We start from the raw sequence: 23,978 nt of genomic DNA, 5'->3' as shown, positions 1-23,978 counted from the left end.
AGGATTTTTATCCATTCAATAGCACTATTCATGTGAGGGGGTGATATGTCATAAAGCTTTTGCCCCGTTTGTCAGATTCTAAAAAGTGTATATTTATTCATTCAAACTGCAGTGAGACAATGTAGGAAGTCCTCTCCCTTAATTTTTTAATGTAACAGCACGATTTGAAATCATTTACGGTGGAGAAAGCATTAATAATAGGACAAAATTACCTAATATATTTACGAGATTAGAAAATTAATTACAAAACAAGTAATTTTGACTTATTTATATATTTACTTTGTCTTCTAAATATACTTGTTTATAAATCTTTTTCTTAAATTTAAGAAATTACTCTATAATAATAATAAACCCCATTAAATAAAATTAACATAAAACCTTTTTCAAGTTCCATCAACCAGACAACCTTGTCTCTAACAAGAAAAAATTTAAGAGAAAAAAAAGGGAAGAAAAACAAAAAAAAAACTGAGCGGAGGAGATTGCACTTTGCACGACTTAAGAATTCTTTATTGAATAAAAAACTTTAAAAGTCTGAGACATTCTAGTTTTCTTAATCTCAGAGGATCACACATTGACATCACATGTTCCTTATTAAACATTACACCTAAGACAAGACAAGAGATTGCTCACATGAATACAGAACTGGAACACAACATATCTCAGAAATCAAAAGAGACACAAGACAAGACCCACTCATCTCTCTATGTTCAGTTCTTCTTTAATTACTAGAAACCATTGCTGCAGTGAATGAAAGATCGAATTCAGGAAGTATCAATTGGAAGGAGCAACTGGCTAAGCTGCTTAAGCTTGGGTCAAGGAATTTGCAATGTCAATGACAAATCGGTATTTGACATCGGCCTTGACAAGCCGATCCATGGCCGTGTTGATGTAATCCATCGGAATTACTTCAATGTCTGCGGTAATACCATGTTTCGCGGCGAAATCGATCATCTCCTGTGTCTCCTTCATTCCTCCAATAAGGCTTCCACCCACCATCTTCCTCCCTGCAGTATATATGGAAAAAACAGCAATTAACCATATGATGGTTTAGTAGAATAGCCATGAAATTAGGCTAATATATAAGAAGATTGTTTGGACAATTATAATACTTACCCATGAGTAGAGGAAAGACTGGCAACTGAGGAGGAATCTCAGGTGCACCTACACACACGATCTTCCCGTGTGTCTTCACCAGACCTATCAATGGCGCGAGAGCGTGTTCGGCGGAAACGGTATCAATGATACCATCCATTGTGCCCGTAGCAGCCTACACATGCAAAGAAGTACCTAATATTATTGAGATGTTGGAAGTTATAGAGCTATAGTTCCACGTCGATTATCTTTAAGGACGATATTTTGCTGCTACCTAGGTTTCGGAAACTTTCTTGCTACCCGCAACCAAAGAAATGGAATTTTGAAGGGTATTTTGAAAATACTAAAACCTATGAGGGAATTCGTTAACACAAAGGGGAAAGTGAATTATTCTATTTCTTTGGCTGCAAGACGGGGTAGTAGGACAGTTCCTACAATCCGGGTAGCAACAAAAAATTTCCCCCCTTCTATCTGTAGGAGATCTTGCTTTGGTCTCTTTTGTTATCTTCCCTTAAGTAGTTGAGGTTGAAATGTTTGGAGTCATAGAGCTATAGTCTCACATCACTTTGTTCAATTCTCTAGTCACTTTGAATATTTGAAGTGCTCTCTCCACCTTATGCCTTGAGGTTTTGGTTCGAACCCTCCAACAAGTATTGAAGTTATAGAACTCTTATACTCTCTTGTTGCCCTCTTGCCCCTGTCCTTTTGTTAGTAGTATTGAGATGTTTGGAGTTATAGAGCTATAGTCTCACAATGGTTTGTTTCAGGTCCCTAATCACTTCGAATATTTTGAGTGTTCTCTCCACCCTGGTTTAAGGTTTTGAGTCAACGAGTATTAATTGAAGGAAGAAAAAGTAACAAACCTGCATCTGCTCCTGGTCAACGCTGACCAAGAAAGCATCAGCACCAAGACGTTCAATGGCTTCCTGCTTCTTGTTAGGGCTAGTACTAATCACAGTGACCTTCATCCCAAAAGCTTTGCCGAATTTGACTGCAACATGGCCAAGTCCACCAAGACCTACAACACCCAAGTGCATGCCAGGGTTGCAAAGTCCATAGTACTTCAAGGGACTGTAAACGGTGATGCCGGCACACAAAAGAGGCGCTCCGGCGTCGAGAGGCATATTCTCCGGCATTCGGACGATGTAACGCTGGTGCGCAACCATGATGTCGGAGTAGCCACCGTAGGTCATGGTGCCATCGAAGTGGATCGAATTGTAGGTTTGGACACTCTGTGGGCAATAGTTCTCGAGATCGTTGTTGCAGTTTTCGCAAGAATGACAACCTCCCACAATGCATCCTACACCAACTCTATCGCCAACTTTGAATTTTGTTACCTTGCTCCCAACCTCTGTTACTTCTCCTGCGACCTCGTGCCTGCACGTACAATTTTATTAAATTTTCTATTTTAATACGTATTTGAAGTAAAACGTTTTTTAAGTTTTAATTAACACTAAAACAGATCGGAAGGTTACCCAGGGAGCAATGGGTAGTTAGAAATTCCCCATTCGTTCTTGACGCAGTGAAGATCAGAGTGGCAGACACCACAGTATAGCACTTTGAATTTCACGTCTTCATCTCCGGTTGCCCTAAAAGAATATCAAACACATTCATCATTTTTGGGTATCAGTAGTTTCATCCGTTAGAAGTTTCTAATTATGGACTTAATTAATTATTGAGTTAGTTAATTAGTAGGAGTCTACTTATGAACAGATTCAGATTCTCTACTGCCGAGCCATAGCAAGGCGAGAGGAATGACCGCTTTACCCCCGCCTGAGCACCTTACTTGAGGTGGGGATAAGGCGGTCATTTCTCTCCTTGCTGTGTCTCTCAGCAGTGGGGTTCTGCCGGACAGCTCAGCAGTAGAGGATCTAAATTCCGTATGAACCCGGTTCGATTAGTCACACACTGAGATAGGAATTAACCAATCCTATTGTAGAACTGAGATTAAGATTGGGACAGTATTATATTTACTGGTCTTGGATCCTTGCGGTCTTTGTCAGATTTTTCCTTCTTTCTCTATAGATAGAGAGAGAGAGAGAGAGAGAGAGAGAGAGAGAGAGAGAGAGAAATGTAGAACAAACAGTTATCACATAAGAAACGAAAAGGTAAGAAGGAAGAAGATTTAATTGGTTTTAACTTTAAAGAGAAGAGAATAGAATAGAAGAAAGGTAGAAGCTTACCTCCGGGAGAATTGGAAGGGAGAGAGGACTCCAGAAGAATCCCTGGCTGCCCAGCCAAAAGCCTTTATGGGGTGCTCTTGCTCTGGTGATTTCGACATTTTCTTTGCTTTTCTCTTCTAAACGATGAGAAATTTTCTTTTTTGGGAAAATGGAAACAGAGGGAGAGAGAGTGCTTCTGTTCTCTGTTCTCACTTCCAAGAGTTCAGAAATAGATGATCAGTTGGAGATGTTCTACCATATATTTATATGTAACGAGAGAGAAGGAAAAGTCCGAAATGGATTCAATCTGACGTAAGCAGTGAGATACGAGAAAAAAAGGTTTGGGTTTTATGGGATTCGTTGACTCTGAGGTCAGCCTTAACATGTTCTTCGGTTCTGCCAAGGGATTAAACGTAATTTAGCTTTATTGAACCGATAGGAAGAGGACACGTCAAATAAAAAATAAGACGAAAACAAGGGAGTGAAAGGGAATACAGGATTTTAACAAGGACTTTCTTGGTAAACAAGAAATTAAGAGGAGAGAAGCATGCAGTGCTTTGTGAGAGCATTCGTATTCACACCGTAGCCACGTCGACTGTTAACAAAGGATTCTTCCATTTCTTGGTAAACAAGAGAGTGGAGAGAATCATGCACGGAAAAAGCATTTTTATTCACTTATCCAACAATAAATTGAGAATTGGAGAATCAATCGAATTATTTTATTATCACATGTAATGCTGTTTATATAGAAGAGATACAAGAAAGGGATTGAATCCCATTGAAATAAGGAAAAGTAAAAATAAAAAGAAATAAAAGGATTTGATCCAAGTTGAGATCAACTAGGATTTGACCATGTAATATATCGAATACCTGATAGTGCAGAGGACCATTATCCTTTGCTGTTAGAGCACGGTGCTGTACTGCATCATGTGGCGCTGCAGAGGCCATGTGGTACAACGGGCCCCACATGATATTTGCAACGCCGCACGATGCAGTACAACACCGTGCAATTATAGCATAGGATAAAAATTCTTTTCACCACCACCACCACCCAAAAAAAAAAGGAATGGTCGCATGGTCTCTGCACAAATATCTGGGTCAATTGGTGAGCACGCCTAGATATCTATCCAGGGGGTAGAGACGTCATTTCATGGTGCCCTGTGATAGGGCTTTCAAGTTTCAATGGGCTGGATATAAGCCTAATGTAAGGGTGTCAATTTAGAAGTGAACCGGTCATTTAAAACGAATCGAATAGGAAAAAGTTGGTTCAATTTTAGTTTTGGAAATTGAAACTTCATTTGATTTGGTTTAATTTGGATTTTAGCCTAAAAATCATTGGTTTGAACTGAACCGAATTGAATAAAGTATTTCCTGTATAAACTAAACTTGAATCGAACCTAAACCATACTAAGCTCTAAGAGGATAAACACGAGTTGTCAGATTTCAGTTTTCACTCTGTCTCTTCCGTTTCCATCTTTGATTGTCTACTCCCCTCCTCTTCTGCAGTTCTACACTTTTGATCATTGTTGCGTGTGAGAACCTCCGGTGCTTGGTTCGCTCGTGGATGAGCCTGCAAAAACCAAGCAATGAGCACAAGAGGGCCGGTGTGGCTCCGGCCTAGGACTCTTCGATGCTCAAGTCAGGTCTCCAACGCGACAGCGTAACTGCGAAGTAAAAAGCAAGATGAGGAATAGTGCTCCATACCTGGGTATTTATAGAGTGAGGAGGAGATGAGACGGTTGGAAGAGTCCTAGTATGATAGGAGTCCTTCTTTAGGAAGGTTCTCTCGCGTAGAGCGGAGTGGAGAGTTATTTTCGGGGTCGAACTCTTATTAAGGTAAGAGTCCATGTAGAGTGCGATTTCGTGTTGGCTGCTGGGATCGTGGCTCGATCCCTATCCCGTGATTCTCGGGATGTGCTGACGTGGCCCGGAGATCCCCGGTGGGGTGCTATGGGAGCTTCAATGGAGGAGGGCTCGGCCTCGGAGGTTGGCCCAGGGGGTCGGCAGAGGAGGTCGGCAAGGGAGGTCGGCCCAAGAGGTTGGTCTCGGCCATGAGCTCGGCTAGGAGTCTATGGCTAACCTGTATGAGCTCGGCCTCAGCCACCGGCTAGCTCGCTCAAATCTGGCTTTGTCAGGTGACTTATCGGAGATGGGGTCGGCCCAATCTCCTGCTCAGCCCAACTCAATTCTCGGACTGAGGTCGGGTCGGCGACGTGGCAGCCTCCGATAGGTGGGGTGTTTATGCCTCATCACAGGCCCCCCCACTCATCAGGGGTCGGCTCGGCGCTGATGAGTGAAGTGTCCTGGTCGCTTGTCTGGAAGATTCTTGCGGTTGAGCCGAGCTTATTTTTTGCTGCGGATTTGACGTTGCACGATCTAACGGTTGGGTGTCAGTACCACGCCCGCAGAGTCATTATGGCAGGCTCGGGAATTCGAAACGTCCTTTGATCTGGGCCGTTGAATCATGCTGAGCTCTGGTCGGCCGTTGGATCAGTAAAACCCAAGGATTATAAATAGGCGACTCCTAACTATTCATTCCTCACTGCTCTAAGTTATCGACTTCTCGGCAAGCTTGGATTCTTCAGCTTGGTAGCGCTCGGTGTTTACTTGTTCGTGATCAGCTCGGCCTTTGCTTCGTTCGCGCTCAGCTCTTCTTCAACCAGTAAGTCTTCTCCGCCCAGTATGTCAGTTGGTAGTAGTCCCATGGGTGAGGTGTTCGCCAGGGCAGCAGAGGGCGCGAGTCCGAGCCGAGAGCTCCCCGCTCGTTCTCCCACCATAGACCTGTTGGGCTCGACCTCAGATGAGCCCGATGTAGTGGAGCTTCGTCAGGCCGAGGTGGCCGAGCCTTCGTTACTCCTGGAGTTTGACCACGCGGCCCAATCCATAGCCGCAGACTGAGCCGAGAACTCTGGGTTGTCCTCATCCGATGAGGAATCAAGTGAGGGAGATTCGTCCGAGGTGGGGGTTGGCTCGGTCAGCTCGTCTGCTGACGCCCCTAAGCCCGAGGAAGGCAGTGTCGGCACCGTTCCAAGCAAGATCACGGAGGCTGACCTCGACTATCTGAGGATGACCTATGCCATCCCCGAGGACATTCAGCTCCGAGTTCCTAACCCCGGGGAGATGGCCTGCTTCATCAGGCCCGACGAGGTGGCTCTGTACGAGACGCCCTTCAAGTATGCGTTCAGGCTCCCCGTTCTTGGCCTGGTGGACCAGATCCTGGACCACTTCCACCTGTCTCCTGGTCAGCTGGTGTCGAACTCTTGGCTGGCCGTGTACGGCTTCTACGCCTTGTTCTGCGAGATGGGCCGAGGTGCGAGCGTGGCACTTTTCTCTCGGCTCTTCTTCTTGAAGAAGTCTCCCGAGAAGGGGTGGTACTACTTCTGCCGTCGATCGGGGAAGAGTGCGGCTCTGGGCAGCCACAAATTTATGGTCGGCACGCCGACCTTCAATAAGTATTGGAAGCCTCATTTTTTCTTCGCTTCCATTCCCAACAGTCCTCTCCGAACCGAGTGGAAGGAGATGAACTTGAACTACGTCAATAGGGTACTACCCCTGACCAAGAACGAGATGACCTCGCTCGACCTGATCCTCCAGTGTTCGCCCTTCGATGTCCTCCAGCTTCAGGACGAGGGGTTTCTTCAGAGGTGGCATATGACCCCTGGTAGGAGCCCGAGCCGAGCCCGTCTCCGTTGCCTGAGCTGACCCCTTTACTTAGTCTTCTTTTCCTTTTTTTTTTGACTTATTTTTTATGTTCTCGGTTTCTCTTGCAGTGGTCGGCCACATTCCCCCTATGGATACAGCTCGACTAAGGGCCGAGACCATTGCGGACCGAAAGAAGAAAAATGCAGAGAAGAAGCCTCGGGGCGAGTCCTCCAAGGCCCCCAAGGGCAAGGCCGTGATGCCGGGACCATCGGACGCTGTGGTCGGCCTTGAGGCCGAGAAGAATACGGGCCCAGCAGGGTCTCCGAGGAAGGGGAAAGGCCGAAAAGGGGAGAGGAGCCCGCCGAGAGACATCAAGCGTCAGAAGCTCTCGGTCAATCTGACGAGTGGTGGCCTTCCGCCCGTGGCTTCTCCCACCAACATCTCCCGATACATCTTGGGGAGGGCCTCGGCCAGCAACGTTCCTGTGAGGCCGACCTGACGCCTCTTCCCCGGGGACACGACGTTGACGTCGGCCGCGCAAGCCAAAGAATGGCTGGATGCAGGTCAGCTTCCAACCGACAAGGAGAAGCTCGAGGAGCTGTCTGACCCCGAGCTCCTCTCCACTCTGTTCCAGGATTTCAACATGGTAAGTTTCGTTGTCGGCTCTTGTGATTAGATATGATCTGTGTAGTCTGTCTTGATTTTTGTTCTCGTGCTTTTTTTGTAGGGCTTCACCAAGGCAGTGGAGACTATGCTCCGCTTTGAACGGCTCCTGACCGAGAACTATTCCTTGGACGTCCAGTGCAAGAAGGCTTATCAGGATGCCCAAGATGCCGTTCAGAGGCGTCGGGAGACCAAAGAGAAGCTCACTGCTGCTGAGGCTGAAGTGGAGAGCTCTCAGGCCGAGGTGGTCAGGCAGAGAGAGAAGGTCCGGGCTCTACAGGCTCAGCTTACCGAGGTGAGGGAGAAGGCGAAAGAAGATCTGGCTACAGCTCAGAACGAGGCAATCAGCGACTATCTTCAATCAGAGGAGTACGCCGATGTCTGCCATGAGATCAGGAAGCCTCCCTACGCCGAAGGTTTTAAGGCAGGCCGAGCTGAGCTTTTGGCCAAGATCAAGGCGGCGTACCCTGATCTCAATCTCTCCCGTTTTGATGATGATGCGACTACCTTTGCCGGGGAGTTGGGAGATGAGGAGGGAGGCGAGGTCACCCAGGCTCTGCCCCTTGAGGAACCTACTCCGATCGACGTCTTCCCTCTAGGAGCTGGACCACAAGACCCTGCTGCCGAGCCTACTGCCGTGGACACTTTCGAGGTCGCCTCTAAGTCCAACGCCGAGGAGACCGAGATGTAAATTTTTTTTTTGGGGGCCGGACTGCCCATTTTGTAACTGTGCCGATCAATCGGCTTATAATGAATGAAACAATTTATTTTTGCCAGAATTTGTCTAAGTATTTTAACTCGACGCCCTTAACCTTCTTTTCCTTGTGTACTCTGTTCTATTTGTGGCCGAACTGCCGAGTCGTTTTGCTAGCCGAGCTTAGGAACTTGTCTCTTTTTTACCCATGCCTTATGTGATCGGCGGCTCGGCCATGCCATGCCCGAGGTCAATGGGATCCTCACCTTGGTTGGTTAATTCGTCGTTTCCTTCGGTCCGATTGGACAGGCTATAATATAAGCGGATGCATGACCGAGCATCCTTCCTGGCCGAGCGTAATTCCTTAGCTTAGTTTTGAACTTTGTTAGGCTCAGCCAAAGGGGGATGTCTGCTCTTGAGAGGTCAGCCAGGTCTATGAGGACCGGTCTTATGACTTGGCTGCCGACCTATGAGGGTTGGTCTTCGAGGTCGGCCAGGTCTATGAGGACCGGTCTTACGACTTGGCTTGGCTGCCGACCTATGAGGGTCTGTCTTTGAGGTCGGCCAGGTCTATGAGGACCGGTCTTGCGACTTGGCTGCCGACCTATGAGGGTCGGTCTTTGAGGTCGGCCAGGTCTATGAGGACAGGTCTTACGACTTGGCTGCCGACCTATGAGGGTCGGTCTTTGAGGTCGGCCAGGTCTATGAGGACCGGTCTTACGACTTGACTGTCGACCTATGAGGGTCGATCTTTGAGGTTGGCCAGGTCTATGAGGACCGGTCTTACGACTTTGACTTAGGAGCTTACAAATACGTTAAGTGGTAGAGAAAGACTTTATTGAAACAAATGTCAGAACTGAAGCCGAATACAAGCATGCTCAGTTATTGAAAAAACTTCTTCAAATTTTTTGAGTTCCAAGGTCTCGGTACCTTCCTGCCCCCCGGAGTCTGCAAGCGATACGTGCCAGGGCGAATTTGCTTGGAGACTATGTACGGGCCTTCCCAATTTGGTGCTAACTTTCCTTGCTGCCTCGGCTGGGATGCGCTGAGTTTTCTGAGAACAAGGTCCCCTTGATGGAAGTGCCGCTCTTTTACTCTTGAGTCATAGTACTTTGCCGTCTTCTGTTGGTACGCCACGTTTCGGAGTAGGGCATTTTCTTGGACTTCATCGAGGAAGTCAAGGTTGGCTCTCAACCCATCTTCATAGATCTTCTCATCGAAGTTGAGCACTCGGTACGATGAGGCCATAACTTCAATCGGGGCGAGGGCTTCGGTCCCATAAGCAAGGTGAAATGGACTCTCCCCGGTTGGAGTTCTTACTGTCGTCCGATATGCCCATAGGACACTTGGGAGTTCTTCCACCCATCTCCCCTTGGCCTCATCTAACCTTCTCTTAATGCCGGCGAGTAATGTTCGGTTGGACACTTCTACTTGTCCATTTGCTTACGGATGAGCTACTGAGATAGGTCAGAAGTCAATGTAGAAGTGTTCGTAGAACTCCCGGAAGGCTGGGTTGTTGAATTACGTGCCATTATCTGTGATGAGAACTTTCGGTAGCCCGAACCGGTAGATGACCTTATCTCGAAAGAATTTCTCCATGTTCTTCTCAGTGATGGTGGCAAGGGGCTCGGCCTCGACCCACTTGGTGAAGTAATCGATCGCAACTACCACGTACTTTCTGTTTCCTGATGCCGGGGTGAAATCTCCGAGAATGTCCATTCCCCACATAGCGAATGGGATTGGGCTCAGCATTGAGGTCAACTTTGTTGCTGGTCGGCTTGGGATTGGCTCGAACAGTTGGCACTTCTCGCATGTCTTCACGTATCTCATGGCCTCTTCTTGCATTCTTGGCAAATAGAATCCTTGCCGAAGTATCTTGTATGCAAGACCTCGGCCACCCATGTGACTCCCGCATATTCCCTCATGCACCTCGGCCAATGCATACTCGGCCCCCTTTGGTCCCAGGCATCGGAGAAGAGGGGTCGAGATTGCTCTTTTGTAGAGCACCTGTCGATCATCGAGTACTTGGAAGCTCGGATCTTGACCTTCCTTGCTTCGTCTCGGTTCCCCGGGAGCAGGTTATTCTCCAAGTAGTTGACAATGGGGTCCAACCAAGTCGGCCCGTCCTCTTCAATGTGCTTTACGATTTCTTCTTGTAAGGAGGGCTTCTCCAATATTTCTATGTATACTGACCAGCTCAGATATTCGAGGTCGGCCTCGGCCAACCTGGACAAGGAGTCAGTCGCAACATTCTCTTTTCTCGGTATTCGGGTCATCTCAAAGTGCTCGAGTTTGGAAATCAGATCTCGGGCTCGGCTCAGGTACGCTATCATCCTTTCGTCTTTTACCTCATAGTCTCCGTTGACCTGGTTGACCACAAGTTGGGAGTCTCCTTGCACCTTCAACCGCTTTATGCCCATAGCTTTGCTGACTCGAAGTCCAGCTAAAAGGGCTTCATACTCAGCCTCGTTGTTCGAGGCGGGAAACTTGAACCTCAGGGCATATTGGATCAGAAACCCTTCGGGGCTTACAAGTATTAGGCCGGCTCCGCTTCCTCCGGAGTTGCTTGAGCCGTCGACTTTCATGGTCCAAATTGGGTCGGCCGTAGCCCCGACCTCTTCTACTGTCTTTTCTTCTCCGACCTCAAGGTCGGACCCCGTGCATTCGGCGATGAAGTCGGCAAGGGCTTGTCCTTTTATCGTCGTCCTCGGAAGATAGCTTATATCGTATTCACTTAGCTCAACCGCCCAGGTAATCAGCCGTCCCGAAACGTCGGGTTTGTGCAATATCTTCTTGAGTGGCTGGTCGGTCAGTACCGCGACCGGATGAGCTTGGAAGTACGGCCTTAGTTTCCTTGCAGCCGTAACAAGAGCGAATGCTACTTTCTCGAACTCGGAGTACCTTGTCTCGGCATCGACAAGAACGTGGCTGATGTAGTATATCGGCCTTTGAGTTCGACTCTCTTCCCTGATCAACACCGCACTGACCGCTACAGGAGTAGCGGCTAAGTAGACTTGAAGCTCCTCTTTTGGTTCGGGTCGGCTGAGAAGAGGCGGGTTCTCCAAATATTTCTTCAGCTCTTCAAAAGCTTCATGGCATTCGTCTGACCAGATAAAGTCCTTTGGGTTTCGGATATTCTTAAGGGCCTTAAAGAACGGTAGGCACTTGTCGTCCGATCTCGACATGAATCGCGCCAACGTCGCCTCACGTCCGTTTAGCCTCTGTACTTCTCTGATTGTCCTTGGCGGACTCATCTCTTGGATGGCTCTGATTTTTGCCGGATTGGCTTCGATGCCTCTGACAGAGACCATGAAGCCGAGGAACTTTCCCGAGGTCACGCCGAATGCACACTTGGCGGGACTCAGCTTCATTTGGTTCTTCCTTAATACGCCAAAGGCTTCTTCCAGGTCGGCCAAGTGGTGTTCGGCCTTCAAACTTTTCACCAACATGTCGTCCACGTAGATTTCCATGTTCCTTTCGATCTGCCCGCAGAATATATAGTTCACGAGGAGCTGGTATGTCGCTCTGGCGTTCTTCAATCCGAACGGCATGACCTTGTAGCAGAAATTTTCTAGGTCAGTTCGGAATGCCGTGTATGACTCGTCCTCCTCATGCATCATGATTTGGTTGTAGCCGGAGTACGTGTCCATGAAACTCAGCATCTCGTGACCTGCCGTGGCGTCGATCAAGAGGTCGATCCGAGGTAGTGGGTACTCATCTTTTGGACAAACCTTGTTGAGATCGGTGTAGTCGACACACATTCTCCACTTCCCGTTCGGTTTAGGGACCATGACGACGTTAGCCAACCAGGTCGAGAATTTTTCTTCTCGGATGAACCCTGATCGGCGAAGCTTCTCCACCTCTTCTTTGATCGCGGTTTGTCGATCAAGTGCATAGTTCCATCTCTTCTGCCGGATTGGTTTTCAACCCGGATCTACGTGGAGTCGGTGCTCAGCTATATGCCTGGGTATGCCCGACATGTCGGCGGCCGACCAGGCGAAGACATCGGTGTTCGCCTTTAAGAAAACTCTGAGCTGATTCCTTTGATTTTCATTTAGTAGTGATCCGAGCTGGACCACCTTTGCTGAGTCATCTTCGCTGAGATGAAGTGGGGTCAGGTCTTCCACGGGTCGTCCTCTCCTCTCGATAAGCTCATCCCGCTGATCCTCGGGGAGATGCTCGACGTACATTGCCATTCCTCGGACATTACCCTTGTTTTGCTTGACGAAGGTAGCGTAGCACTCCCGGGCCTTCTTCTGGTCGCCTCGTACCTCATCGACACCGTTCTCGGTGGGGAACTTCATCTTCAAGTGTGTCGGGGAGATGATGGCTTGGAGGGCGGTCAATGAAGGACGACTGAGTATGGCGTTGAAAGCCACCACAGACCGTACCACCATGAATTTGACTTGAATCGTCGCCTGGCATGGAGCTTGCCCAATCGTGACCAGCAGGTCGATCGAGCCTTTGATGGTCTCGGCAGCTCCCGAGAACCCGTGAAGTGAGGTGCCTTCTGGCTTGAGCGCTTCGTCGCCGAAGCCAAATTGTCAGAACGCTTCTAGTGACATGAGGTCCACGGATGCGTCGGTATCGACCAATACACAGTGGACGGGTCTGTTCGTAATTTCTACCTGCACCACTAAAGCATCATCATGAGGTAAACTTATACCTTCGAGGTCGGCTTTGGTGAAGGAGATCGTCGCCGCCGGCTTGAGTTTCTTGGCGGGCATCTCGGCCACTCCGATGAACCGCGCGTTTGCCTTAGCCTTTCGAATAGTCTCTTGCCCGGGCCCTCCGAGGATAGTGTATATGGGAGCTCCCTTGTCACTGCTCGGCCCGGATCTGTCCTCTTTCTTCTCGGCTCGGACTTTATCATCATCTCGTTCGACTCGCCTATTTTCGGCCCTAGGCTCGGCTCTTCTTTGATCTCGGTCTTCAGGCCGTCGACCTCCACGATCTTCTCGGCCTCCTTTGACATATCGCTTCAAGTGGCCCGCCTTTATCAGCTCTTCGATTTCTCTTTTTAGCTGATAGCATTCCTCGGTGTCGTGACCGGTGTCCTTGTGGAACTGATAGTATTTGTTGGGATTCTGAGATGACCCCGCTTGCATCGGTCGGGGTCGGCGGATGTACCCCCCATCCTGTATTTGCATCAAGATCTCCTTGCGCGAGGCATTTAGTGGAGTGTAGTCGGGGCTCCGAGCTCGATCCGACCTGTCAGCTCGGCGATCCGTCCTGGGCCTTTTGTCTTCCCTACGGTCATCTGTTGTCGGCCTTTTTTTGTCGATACGGCCTTCGTTGCCCTTCAAGAGCTCGGCCAGGTTTCTTGTCGGCTTCCTGGCCATATTTGCAAACTCGTTGCACCTCTCCAAGAGCTCGGCTAGGTTTCTTGTCGGCTTCCTGGCCAAGTCCTTGATAAGGTCCATGTCGGCCAATCTGTTGCTCATAGCCGTATGGGCCGTGGCCTCATCCAAATCCTTGATGTTTAAGGATTCCTTGTTGAAGCGGGAGACGAATGCTCGGATCGACTCATCGGGCCTTTGCTTCACGCTGAGGAGGTTGACCATTGTCTTCTTGTGTTTCATACTACTCTGGAAGTGCGACAGAGTTGAACGAAGCTTTTTATTGAGTTCGGCGGCAACCAGGAGAACCATGAGGTTGCCGCGCCCTTGAGGGATGCAGGGAAGGCTCGACAAGAAATGATCTCGGTTCCCCCGTACATGGTCATCATCGCATTAAAGTAGTTGATGTGATCTGTCGGGTCGGTCGTCCCGTCATATCGGTCGAACGGGGGAGGTTTGAACCCATTTGGCAGCGGAGCGGTCATGATCTCGGGAGGATATGGGTGACACCCGACCAAAGAGTAGGCGTCCGGGGTTGCTTGTTTCTTCAACCCCTCCACTTGCTCCCCCAAGTCTCGTAGCCGCCTCTCCAGCTCGATTTCAGGTGCTCAGCCAACCGGCTCCTCGGCCCGGGGTCGATAGGGTCGGTCGTCCCGTTGTGGTCAACCATTCTGGTCAGCTCGGTCCTCACCATCCTTCCTTGTTCTTTTTTCCTCCTGGAAGTTGGACCCACGGGGCTCCCTTGTTGTTCTTCTCGGATAGGCGAGCTTTGATGCCTGGGAGTATGACGAGATCCTTCTCCTTGTCTCGGCGCGCGCCTTTCAACCGGCTCTTTCCCTTGTTCTCAAACTCTCCTCGGCTGTTCGTCCTCTTTGAGCCATCCAGAAAATACCGACCTCCTTGCTATCGAGCCGGCTGGTTCGATTTCCTTCCCTGTTCGCGGGCTTTGGCGATGCTCTCGTTCATCCCGCCGGGGGCCTCTACTAGGGCGCGGAGGTGGGGTCTTCTGACGAGACGGGTGTGAGGACGCGGCTTGACTCGGCTTGGCTCTACGCCGGCCACCATTTTGCTGCAAGTTTCTCTCTGCGTGCACCGGGGCTGGAGGGGGCGCGGCCAGTGGTTGGCCCATTAGCCCGCCTCGGGCCATCTGGTTTATGAAGGTGTGCAGCATCTCGTTGGTGTGGAGCATTTGCAGCTGCAAATCCATAACCTGTCGATTGTTGGCCGGGGCTTCGGGGTCCAAACTCTCCGGCAAGGGTGGCGGTGCCGGTAGGCCCATCCCGTCCAAGCTTGGCTCAGCCTGTACCCTGCTAGTCGTGGCCGTGGTTAGCGCACCTCCCCCATTCCCACTCTCTGGTGGGGGAATGGTGCCCGTGATGGGCTGCGCACCCCCTGCCCGAGGGGGTCTTCTGTTTATCCCGTGCCGAGAGGCTTCGGGGGGCGGTAATCGCCTCGTCTGCCCAACGGGTTGCGGCTCCTCCGTGCGGGAAGTCGAGCCATGCTGCCCTGACATAGTGTGCACCATTGTTATTGCTCTTGGAATTGGTAGAAACGACGATGCTTGCTGATGTCGTTCCCACAGACGGCGCCAAATCTGTTGCGTGTGAGAACCTCCGGTGCTTGGTTCGCCCATGGATGAGCCTGCAAAAACCAAGCAATGAGCACAAGAGGGCCGGTGTGGCTCCGGCCTAGGACTCTCCGATGCTCAAGTCAGGTCTCCAACGCGACAGCGTAACTGCGTAGTAAAAAGCAAGATGAGGAATAGTACTCCATACCTGGGTATTTATAGAGTGAGGAGGAGATGAGACGGTTGGAAGAGTCCTAGTATGATAGGAGTCATTCTTTTGGAAGGTTCTCTCGCGTAGAGCGGAGTGGAGAGTTATTTTCGGGGTCGGACTCTTATTAAGGTAAGAGTCCATGTAGAGTGCGATTCTGTGTTGGCTGGGATCGTGGCTCGATCCCTATCCCATGATTCTCGGGATGTGCTGACGTGGCCCGGAGATCCCCGATGGGGTGCTATGGGTGCTTCAATGGAGGAGGGCTCGGCCTCGGAGGTCGGCCCAGGGGGTCGGCAGAGGAGGTCGGCAAGGGAGGTCGGCCCGAGAGGTTGGTCTCGGCCATGAGCTCGGCCTCAGCCACCGGCTAGCTCGGTCAAATCTGGCTTTGTCAGCTGACTTATCGGAGATGGGGTCGGCCCAATCTCCTGCTCGGCCCAACTCGGTTCTCGGACTAAGGTCGGGTCGGCCACGTGGCAGCCTCCGATAGGTGGGGTGTTTTATGCCTCATCAATCATTAATTTCCTCTTTCGTGTTTTGCTTCTTCAAGGCCAATATGAGACATTCCCAAGTCTTGCAATAGCCAAAGAAGTGAATCAATCCAAACCAAACAGGTTAAACCGAGTTATCAACCCATATATATATTAACCGAAAGAAACCGAATATAGAAACGTGCATAGGAATCGAATAAAACTGAATCAATTCGGTTTGGTTTTAATTTGAGGTTATGAAAATTATTCAGTTTTCGGTTTGATTTTGATTTGTACATATTGTATCTTGAACCAAATTGAAACTGAACGATTGACACCCTTAGCACAATGGACCCATAGGCTAGCTCAATGAAAACTCAGTCTTTGCTGTTGAGCCCAAGACTAATTTAGCCATTTTTAATTCTAGATTGATTGTGGGCCTGATTTTGAAGTCTATAGCCTCTAGTCTTGGGTTGATCTTGGGCTTTATGGCCCAATTCTATTACTAAAGTATATGAAGTTGCTATGGTTGTCATATTAATGGATTAGAGCAGTGACACACTACCAAAAAAAAGAAAAAAACAGTGACAAATTAACAATACATGATGGGAAAAACCGAAAAGGTATGTTTACTAAAAAAAGATGGGAAAAGGAAAATGTAAATATTTTCATGGGAAATGAAATATATTTTACAAAAAAAGTCACTCTAGGTGTTGGGTTGCGAGGAAAATAACAATATTTCCTTAGTAAAAGTAAAACATATTTTACAGAAAATGCAAATATTTCCCTTCACTCCCATTCCTTTCCCCAATTCCCTTGCACCTAAATGGAGCCTTACATAGCTTTTAGCTCATCATGAAATTGATCAATTGAATACTCTCGAGGGTGAGTTGTTCATGCATGGGTGAGTTGTTCATGCATTATATTACAGTATTTTTAGTGTGTCGTGTGATGTATATATATATATATATTTTTTTTTTCCATTTAAGGAATTATAAAAGAAAAAAAAGGAGCAAACTTAAAATAAATTTTTTATGTTGTGTCATTTGCAATTCAATACGACACAATACTTTTTAAATGCAATTTCATCTAACTCGCAAAATATATTAGAAAATAATATTAATAATAACGCCAATTAACTGATAATCTACCAACAACTAGTACATAATAGAAACTATAATATAGTGTATGATAACTATAATATATGAGTAATAAAATCAATAAGAATATAGGTGGCAACAACATCCCCTTCTCATGTGTCCAAATAAATTAAGTAGAAGAAAATAAAACTCCACAAATCGTTGGAAGACTTTACACCAGAAATAGAAAGGAAGGTGTGCAACACATGATGATGGATCATACAATTTCATTAATGTCTCAAAGTTATTATTATTATTATTTTTTGGTAAATATGCCTCAAAGTTATGTCTTGTTATTTTATAGTTTCCCAATCTTGGACTATAAAATTTGATTGTTGAATTAAGAAATGAAAATTCTATGGAGAGAGGTCATAAGCATAATTTAAGAATGGGGGATAATTTCTTTTTCAAATTCTACTAATTTGTTACATTGTATATTTTTATTCTTCTTCTGTTTTTTTCAAACCTAACACCATTACCAATATATTATTAAGAAGCATAATTGCATTTAACAATTGCTTATGTCAAGTTAGTCACTTTCTTTACATACCCAAATTACTTTTCCAATATCCAAACAACTATCCTGGCACAAGAGAGAGAGAGAGAGAGAGAGAGAGATCAAAATGAAAGAAGCTTTATTAATTGATAAAAAATCAATAGACCTATAACATTGTGAAATGGACTTGTATAGTTGTACATATACTAGATTGGGGTTTAGGACTAATCTATCCCTGCTAATTAAGCTGGTTCCTTTTATAACCCCTCCCTAAGAGAAAGGAAAAAAAATAAAAAAAATCTTACTAATATCCTTTATTAACTGGAAGTAGAGGGCCCTTCCAAACGAATATAATCATACATAATTCCTTGGAATGGGCTTATATGTCTTGATTGAGTCAAATAAATGCTATTTTCTCCAAGAAGAAGCAAATCACTCCTTATCTCAATGTTGTAAAGCCGATACAGTCCATGGATTCCATGTCTCGCGATTGCATTGTCCTTTCCTATTTGCATAGTTGTGAAGTGAGGAGGATACACATTTGGATTGTTGACCCGAACCTTGGAGCCATGAAACAACCAAAAAGGGTCAGCAAAACACTGATTTTGTGCATGTAGGAAGTGAAAATTCTAAACTTGTAAATATATGGGTGTATGACTTTATATGAGGGTTCAACTCAAAATCTTAAGGCATTAAGGGGAGATAATTCCTCAAACATATGAAGGCACCCGAAGACTTCAACAAACCAATGTGGAATTATAACTCTATAACTTCCAATATCTCAATATTTCTCCTATCACGTTTAGTTTTTAGCATACCAAGTGGCCGGATAGACAATTTGAGGAGGATAACAAAGATACCTGACCTACAAATCTTAAGGCATTAAGTAGAGATAGCTCCTGAAATATATGAAGGCAACGAGGACCTCAACAAACCGATGTGGGAGTATAAGTCTATAACTCTTAACATCTCAATACTCTCCCTATCACTTGTAGCTTTGGCTTATCACATGGACAAACAACTTAGGGGTGATAACAGAGGTACCTGAGCTATGATACCATGTTACCATGTTAAGGGTTTAAACCCAAACTTTAAGATATTAAGTGGAGATAATTCTTTAACTAAATGAAGAAACCGAGGATCTGAACAAACAGATGTGAGACTATAACTCTATAACTCCTAACATCTCCACACATACCTGCAGTTCGGCACTTGTAGCCGAAGCGAGTGCCACTCTCAACATATAAGTTTTATATGGGTCTCTGATCACAGTGTCAAGTTTGAATACAATCCGCCATGTGGTTGCTTGGTATGTGGTGTTATCAGTCCTCCTGCAATTAAAGGGCAAGCAAAGTTTGAAGAACTTAATATCTTTCCAAAAAAAAAACATGGAAATGAAAATGGGAAGCTAAGGTATAAAAAGTAGGATCCAAATCTTCTACGGAGCGGGCTGCCCGTCTTGACCTGCTGCGTAGACACAAGGCAGCGCGCATTGACCACCTTACCCTTGCCTGAACACCTTACTCGAGCCAGGGTAAGGCAGTCATTGCATGCGGCCCTGTGTCTGTGCAGCACAAGTAGGACAAGGCAGTGCACCGTAGAAGATCTGTGTTGTAAAAAGTAGGTTTTTTTTTTCCCCCCTTATTCTTAACCAAATGGAAGAAGAAATTTTATAGTCACCTGTTAACATGAGCAAAGAACCAATCTGTTCTGTAGTCACTAGTACCAACAGTATACACAGGGTCTTCACGAGGATACAATTCTGCATACCTCTCCCACAACCCATATTGTCTAAATTTATCCACAGGTACTGAATCTCTATCATTGCTGTAATTCATTTTGAAGAGCCAAATGGTTAACTACAATTAACAGATTTTAAATTCATAACAAGACAATGGGCTCTTTAGTGATGAAGAAACTAACCTGTTTGGATTACTGGTATAAAGTTTATTTATGTAGTTTGGGCTTGGATCAGGAATGTAAAATTCCCCTGCAGAACGATCAGGAATTCCTATTTCCCACAAGGTAGGACCTTGCCTTGGTGGAAAATATGTAAGACTACCTAAATTTAATTTGAATCCTGCATTACAATCTCTAGGAGTATTAGAATGGCCAATATTAAAGCTCACAAACAAAACTGGAAAAAGGAGAAAAATAATTCATAAAATATGGGAATAGAATTAGAACCTGGGGTGATGGTAATATTAACATCATATTTGTAATCTCCAATAAAACCAGGAATCCATCCATAAAGATTATAAACTCCAGGTCGAACACCATTTATAGAGAAAGATCCATCAGAATTAGCTTTAGTCCAGAACTGGTAACCCTGTGAACAAATGGAGTATATATTGGGTTTAGTGGATAATTTTTATAATGGTTTTGTTAAGAATTAGTAACGTTGGCAGAACAATGATAGCAAAAGGAAAACGAAAGAGAATCACACACACAAAACACAATGATTTATATGGTCAAGCGATAAACCAAACCTTTAATTATTCTGATGAAGAAATTACAAAAACCGACTTATATATAGTGCTTTAAATTGACACATATTGAGGTAATCCCACATCGGCTGTGGGTGCTTCGACTATCAAGTATAAAAACCACAAGAAACCACCCCACTTTGAATCAATTGGTTTTAAGATGAAAGCTTAATATGATATCAGAGCAGATATGCTTGGCCTTTGTCGACGAAGTGGGAGTATTGAGGTAATCCCACATTGGCTGTGGGTGCTCCGACTATCAAGTATAAGAGCCACAAGAGGCCACTCCTTAAGATGGAAGCTTAATAACACATTACAATATAGAGAAACCCTAATACCTGAAGATACAAAACTGCCCCCCTACAATATAAACTATTCCAAAAATTAGAAACATGGGAAAAGTGAACAGCATTTCCTGGAAGAGATTACCAAACTCACCTTGTTTTCTGTTTGCCAAGATCCAACATCTCCTAATGCAGCCAAACCTAAGTGAGCAGAGACGGCAGGTATATTCTCTTTTTGAAGGAACCTAAACAGAAATAGCAGAGGAACCTTTCACTTTTAGAGAAAATTGACAATGGCTGGCAAGAGAGAGAGAGAGAGAGAGAGAGGTGAACCTGTCTTGGATAGATAATTGACCAGTAACATCACCACGCTGATCCGAAGAAAGGAAGTCATCTGAAGCTGGGAAACTGTATGGCCAGTTTTGTACTTCTGTCAACATCTAATGAATTGAAAAACCACCATTAGAGAGGTCTTATATTCTTTGAATATCACCAGAAGCTAAAACAGAAAGAAAAAAATCAGTTTTTACAAAAAACTTGAATCATGAGTTGGGTTTTGGAGAAATAAGAGAGTAGTAGTATAACAGAAGAAAAATACCAGAATCAAAGTTTTGAACATAAAAGACTTAAAGGTGCTAACGATGCAGAAAGAAAGTCAAAAAATGTGATCGATCTGAGAATTCAAACCTGTTGTTTTGCATCGTCCCATAGTTCAGTGGCATTTTCTGGATCAGAGGCTGAGTTCAGATATGTGTAAACAGGGCCAAACACTTTTTTCCATTCCTCTCCATTACTTAACTTCACCGATAGATCCTCGCCAGAGTAGTGATTACTAGAAAACATCTTTTAACATTGCAAACAACTGGAGTCAGATTAAGTACTTAAAAAATTCACAATATTGTAAATAATTAGCCGCGTTTGGTATGTGCATTCTTGGAATGCATTCTAAGTCAATTTCGTATTCTTGGATGAAAAAAATAGTTATTTTTTTTTATCAAATACATTCCAAGAATGCATATCAAACACAGCCTTTTTAAAATGTTGGTATCAACAAGCACAAGGCCAAAGGATTGACCATCCTGGAACCGAACCAGGGTTCTAAGATTCCGGTTCTGGCCGATCCGGATCAGTTCGGCCAATTCTGGCTGAACCAAATTGCTATCGGCTGATTCTGATCAAATCTGGATCAGAATTGGCCAGATTTGATCAGAATCAGCCGGACCAATCGATGCGGGGTTTCTAAACCGAGGCTGGAAGCCACAATAAGTGTGTGTAAATGGCCTGCGATTGGGTTCAAATTTTCTGGGCTTTCCACTACTACTAGCCCATGTTGACCCAGCCCAATTGCCTAAACAAGTTTTGGGCTGAAATGTCTTATGAGATGGCTCATTTAAACTGGACCCTAACCACTTAGCTTGAGCTGTCCTTGAGTATGATATGGGTGGACTTACCGCGAGGCTTGTGGGGCCCACATGGGAGGTGAGTTCCTGCTTGAGGGGCCCACCTATACGGGACTCATCGCTGGGATTGATAATCCAGAATCCAACGGGAGGGTCGAAGCTGATCCAACCATGGACTCTATTATCTTGATTTTCACTTGAATACTGATACTTGTCATCAACCTGAGATATGAAAATATAAGTAGTTAAGAATGTCAAAAACAAAACCAAAACTGGTCAAACCGATCAAAAACCGAATCGGACCAAAACCGAGCCTTCCTTTAATGGGCCAGCTTTGATTTGACCCAATTCAGCTCAAAAACCAGTCGGGTTGGCGGCGCGGGGGGGGGGGGGATATGAGATTACCTCTCCCTGGAGTTCAGGATTGCTTGGATTTGTCAACTTTACTGCTTCAGGGTAGGCCAAGGGTTGACCCGATGCCCGGTCTGCAGCCGAGGGCATGATCCTTTGCCTCTGGTCCGATATGGCCATGTAGTTAAACCTAATATAACCCGTTTTAAATATCATATTTAAAATTTTACCCTAGTTGAATCTCCAATAAATTTGAAAGTTTTGACTAGCCTGGTTCGGTTCAACCGAATGGTGGTCCAGTTTCTAAAACAATGGCTTTGCTACAACTGAGTGGAAAAAAAATAATAATAATAACAAATAGTTTAGTTTCCTTACAAGTCTGTCCTGAGCTTAAAAGCAATTCTGGTTTCATCCAAGCTGAAATCGGGCCACCCTTGTAAATGCTCATAAATGGCATATGAGTAAAAACCAGAGCGACCTGGTAGCATTACAAACCTGGTAATTAACATAAGTAAAAGTAATTAGAATTAAGATTTAAAAAATAAAAGAAGAAACTGAGGAGATGGATGCTAATAAGACTTGCAAATACAAACCTTTTGTCTATATTTAAGGGAACTAATTTGTCTCCAATAGAGTGATCCCAGTTTACTGTGAATGAAACCTCAATTTGTTCTTCCTTTTCCATTATAACCTTGAAAGTTCTCCCTTGGATCCTGTGTTTAATAGTTGATTAAATGAAAAATAATTAAAAACCAAAGATGAACCACTTCGGCTCAATGGTTTGGCTTAGTGCCAGTCCAGACTAGTTCAGCCCGATAAAACCAGATCGAACCAAACCAAACCAAACTTTTGGCTTAATGTTTTTTCAGTATGAACAGTCTGAGTCACACACCTAATTAAGCTAGCCATTAACAACAAAAACCAAACAGGAAGGGTGAGAGAAAAAAACTTACTTTTCAAAGGTTCCTTTTTTATTAGTAGGCGTTCTCCACACAAGATCCCAATAGCTGATGGGTATAGAATTCAATCCCAAGAAAAAAATTTAAAATTTAATTAGAATCAAATATACAAACGTTATGGGGAGCATTTGAAATGTATTAATTAGTTGAAAATCATTATATCAAGAATCATTTTTAGAAATTGTTTCTCGAAAAGGGTAGAAGTGTAAAAATGCATACCCTCTGTTTCCTTTGTCGTTGCGATGCTCCAATATATTATCAACGCCATGGTATTTTATGCCAGTGATGAATCCTTCAGGCTTTGATAATGTCACTTGGACGAGGCCGTTATCCATCACAACCTGGAAAAACATTCTTTGATCACCATCACTTTCTGGTATCGGTACTGATACGGATATAGATATGGATAGGCCATATTGGGCCGGTGTTGGATGTAAATTCGAAGACTAGACCACTTTTTGGCCTATATAATTGATTCGTATCAATATCATATAGGTATTGATCTCTGACAATATCAATAAATATCGATCAATTCATTGATACGATACCAATACTTAGAATCATATACCTATAATGTTGGTGGGAATGCTTTGGAATCAGACTAGAAACCAAAACCAAAAGGGTTTCGATTCCTGTTTCATCCGGTCAAAACAGTCAATCCCGGTCCGGCACAGGTCAAGCCAAAGTTGGGTTGGGCTGGGCTGGACTCAAGTTCATCAACATAAACCTGGCCCCTCTAGAACCCACATGGGTAATGGCTTCCAGCTCAATATTAGGGATAGTAATCCTATGGCTCCGTTTGGTTGCAAGGGGCATTAAAGAGAAGAGAAGGAAAATTTTTATACTTAAAAAATGAATTTTTGTAATCATTACCCCATGTGATTGTATAAACTACTTAATTTTCTTACCATATATAGTAAAGATACATTTAAAAATACATTTAAAGATACTAGAATCAGCCAAAAAAACCTTTAAAAAAACCCAATTTTTTGAAGCAGGAATCAACAAGAATTAGGAATCGAATTC

General features: G+C 45.3%; 2 protein-coding genes across 3 annotated transcripts; both read right to left on the bottom strand.

Annotated features, from left to right (window-relative positions):
* Window positions 1-751: 751 nt before the first annotated feature.
* LOC122661590 (probable mannitol dehydrogenase) lies at window positions 752-3,405 on the bottom strand. Of its 2 annotated transcripts, none has more exons than XM_043857038.1 (5): window positions 3,276-3,399; window positions 2,568-2,681; window positions 1,956-2,469; window positions 1,119-1,267; window positions 752-1,009 (listed from the first exon to the last, which is right to left on the bottom strand). In XM_043857038.1, the coding sequence occupies exons 1-5, from the start codon at window positions 3,371-3,373 to the stop codon at window positions 802-804; spliced, it is 1,083 nt and encodes a 360-aa protein (XP_043712973.1). In that variant the 5' UTR covers window positions 3,374-3,399; the 3' UTR covers window positions 752-801. The 2 variants fall into 2 exon arrangements, with proteins under 2 accessions (XP_043712973.1, XP_043712972.1); XM_043857037.1 differs by having other exon boundaries at window positions 753-1,004; window positions 1,114-1,267; window positions 3,276-3,405.
* A 14,356-nt stretch (window positions 3,406-17,761) lies between these two features.
* On the bottom strand, window positions 17,762-22,712 carry LOC122662110 (rhamnogalacturonate lyase-like). The gene is made up of 12 exons (XM_043857671.1): window positions 22,587-22,712; window positions 22,369-22,488; window positions 22,048-22,183; window positions 21,694-21,864; window positions 20,930-21,085; window positions 20,576-20,682; window positions 20,397-20,487; window positions 19,660-19,801; window positions 19,396-19,552; window positions 19,153-19,299; window positions 18,671-18,803; window positions 17,762-18,032 (listed from the first exon to the last, which is right to left on the bottom strand). Exons 1-12 carry the CDS (start codon window positions 22,676-22,678, stop codon window positions 17,790-17,792), a joined length of 1,695 nt encoding a protein of 564 aa, XP_043713606.1. The 5' UTR covers window positions 22,679-22,712; the 3' UTR covers window positions 17,762-17,789.
* Between the last annotated feature and the right edge of the window lie 1,266 nt (window positions 22,713-23,978).

This window comes from Telopea speciosissima, chromosome 5, assembly GCF_018873765.1.
Source record: "Telopea speciosissima isolate NSW1024214 ecotype Mountain lineage chromosome 5, Tspe_v1, whole genome shotgun sequence".
NCBI lineage: Eukaryota > Viridiplantae > Streptophyta > Magnoliopsida > Proteales > Proteaceae > Telopea > Telopea speciosissima.
This window is presented reverse-complemented; position numbering and strand designations above follow the sequence as displayed.

What these genes read in the sequence shown, in the direction of transcription:
- LOC122661590 (XM_043857037.1), bottom strand. Translation starts at nt 3,373, where the DNA reads ATGTCGAAATCACCAGAGCAAGAGCACCCCATAAAGGCTTTTGGCTGG. An exon ending in CCCTTCCAATTCTCCCGGAG is followed by an intron (nt 2,682 to 3,275) that starts GTAAGCTTCTAC and finishes ATATTCTTTTAG; the next exon opens with GGCAACCGGAGATGAAGACG. An exon ending in AGTCTTTCCTCTACTCATGG is followed by an intron (nt 1,005 to 1,113) that starts GTAAGTATTATA and finishes TATATACTGCAG; the next exon opens with GGAGGAAGATGGTGGGTGGA.
- LOC122662110 (XM_043857671.1), bottom strand. Translation starts at nt 22,678, where the DNA reads ATGGAAAAGGAAGAACAAATTGAGGTTTCATTCACAGTAAACTGGGAT. An exon ending in CAATTATCTATCCAAGACAG is followed by an intron (nt 20,488 to 20,575) that starts GTTCACCTCTCT and finishes ATTTCTGTTTAG; the next exon opens with GTTCCTTCAAAAAGAGAATA. An exon ending in TTCTTTGCTCATGTTAACAG is followed by an intron (nt 18,804 to 19,152) that starts GTGACTATAAAA and finishes CTTTAATTGCAG; the next exon opens with GAGGACTGATAACACCACAT.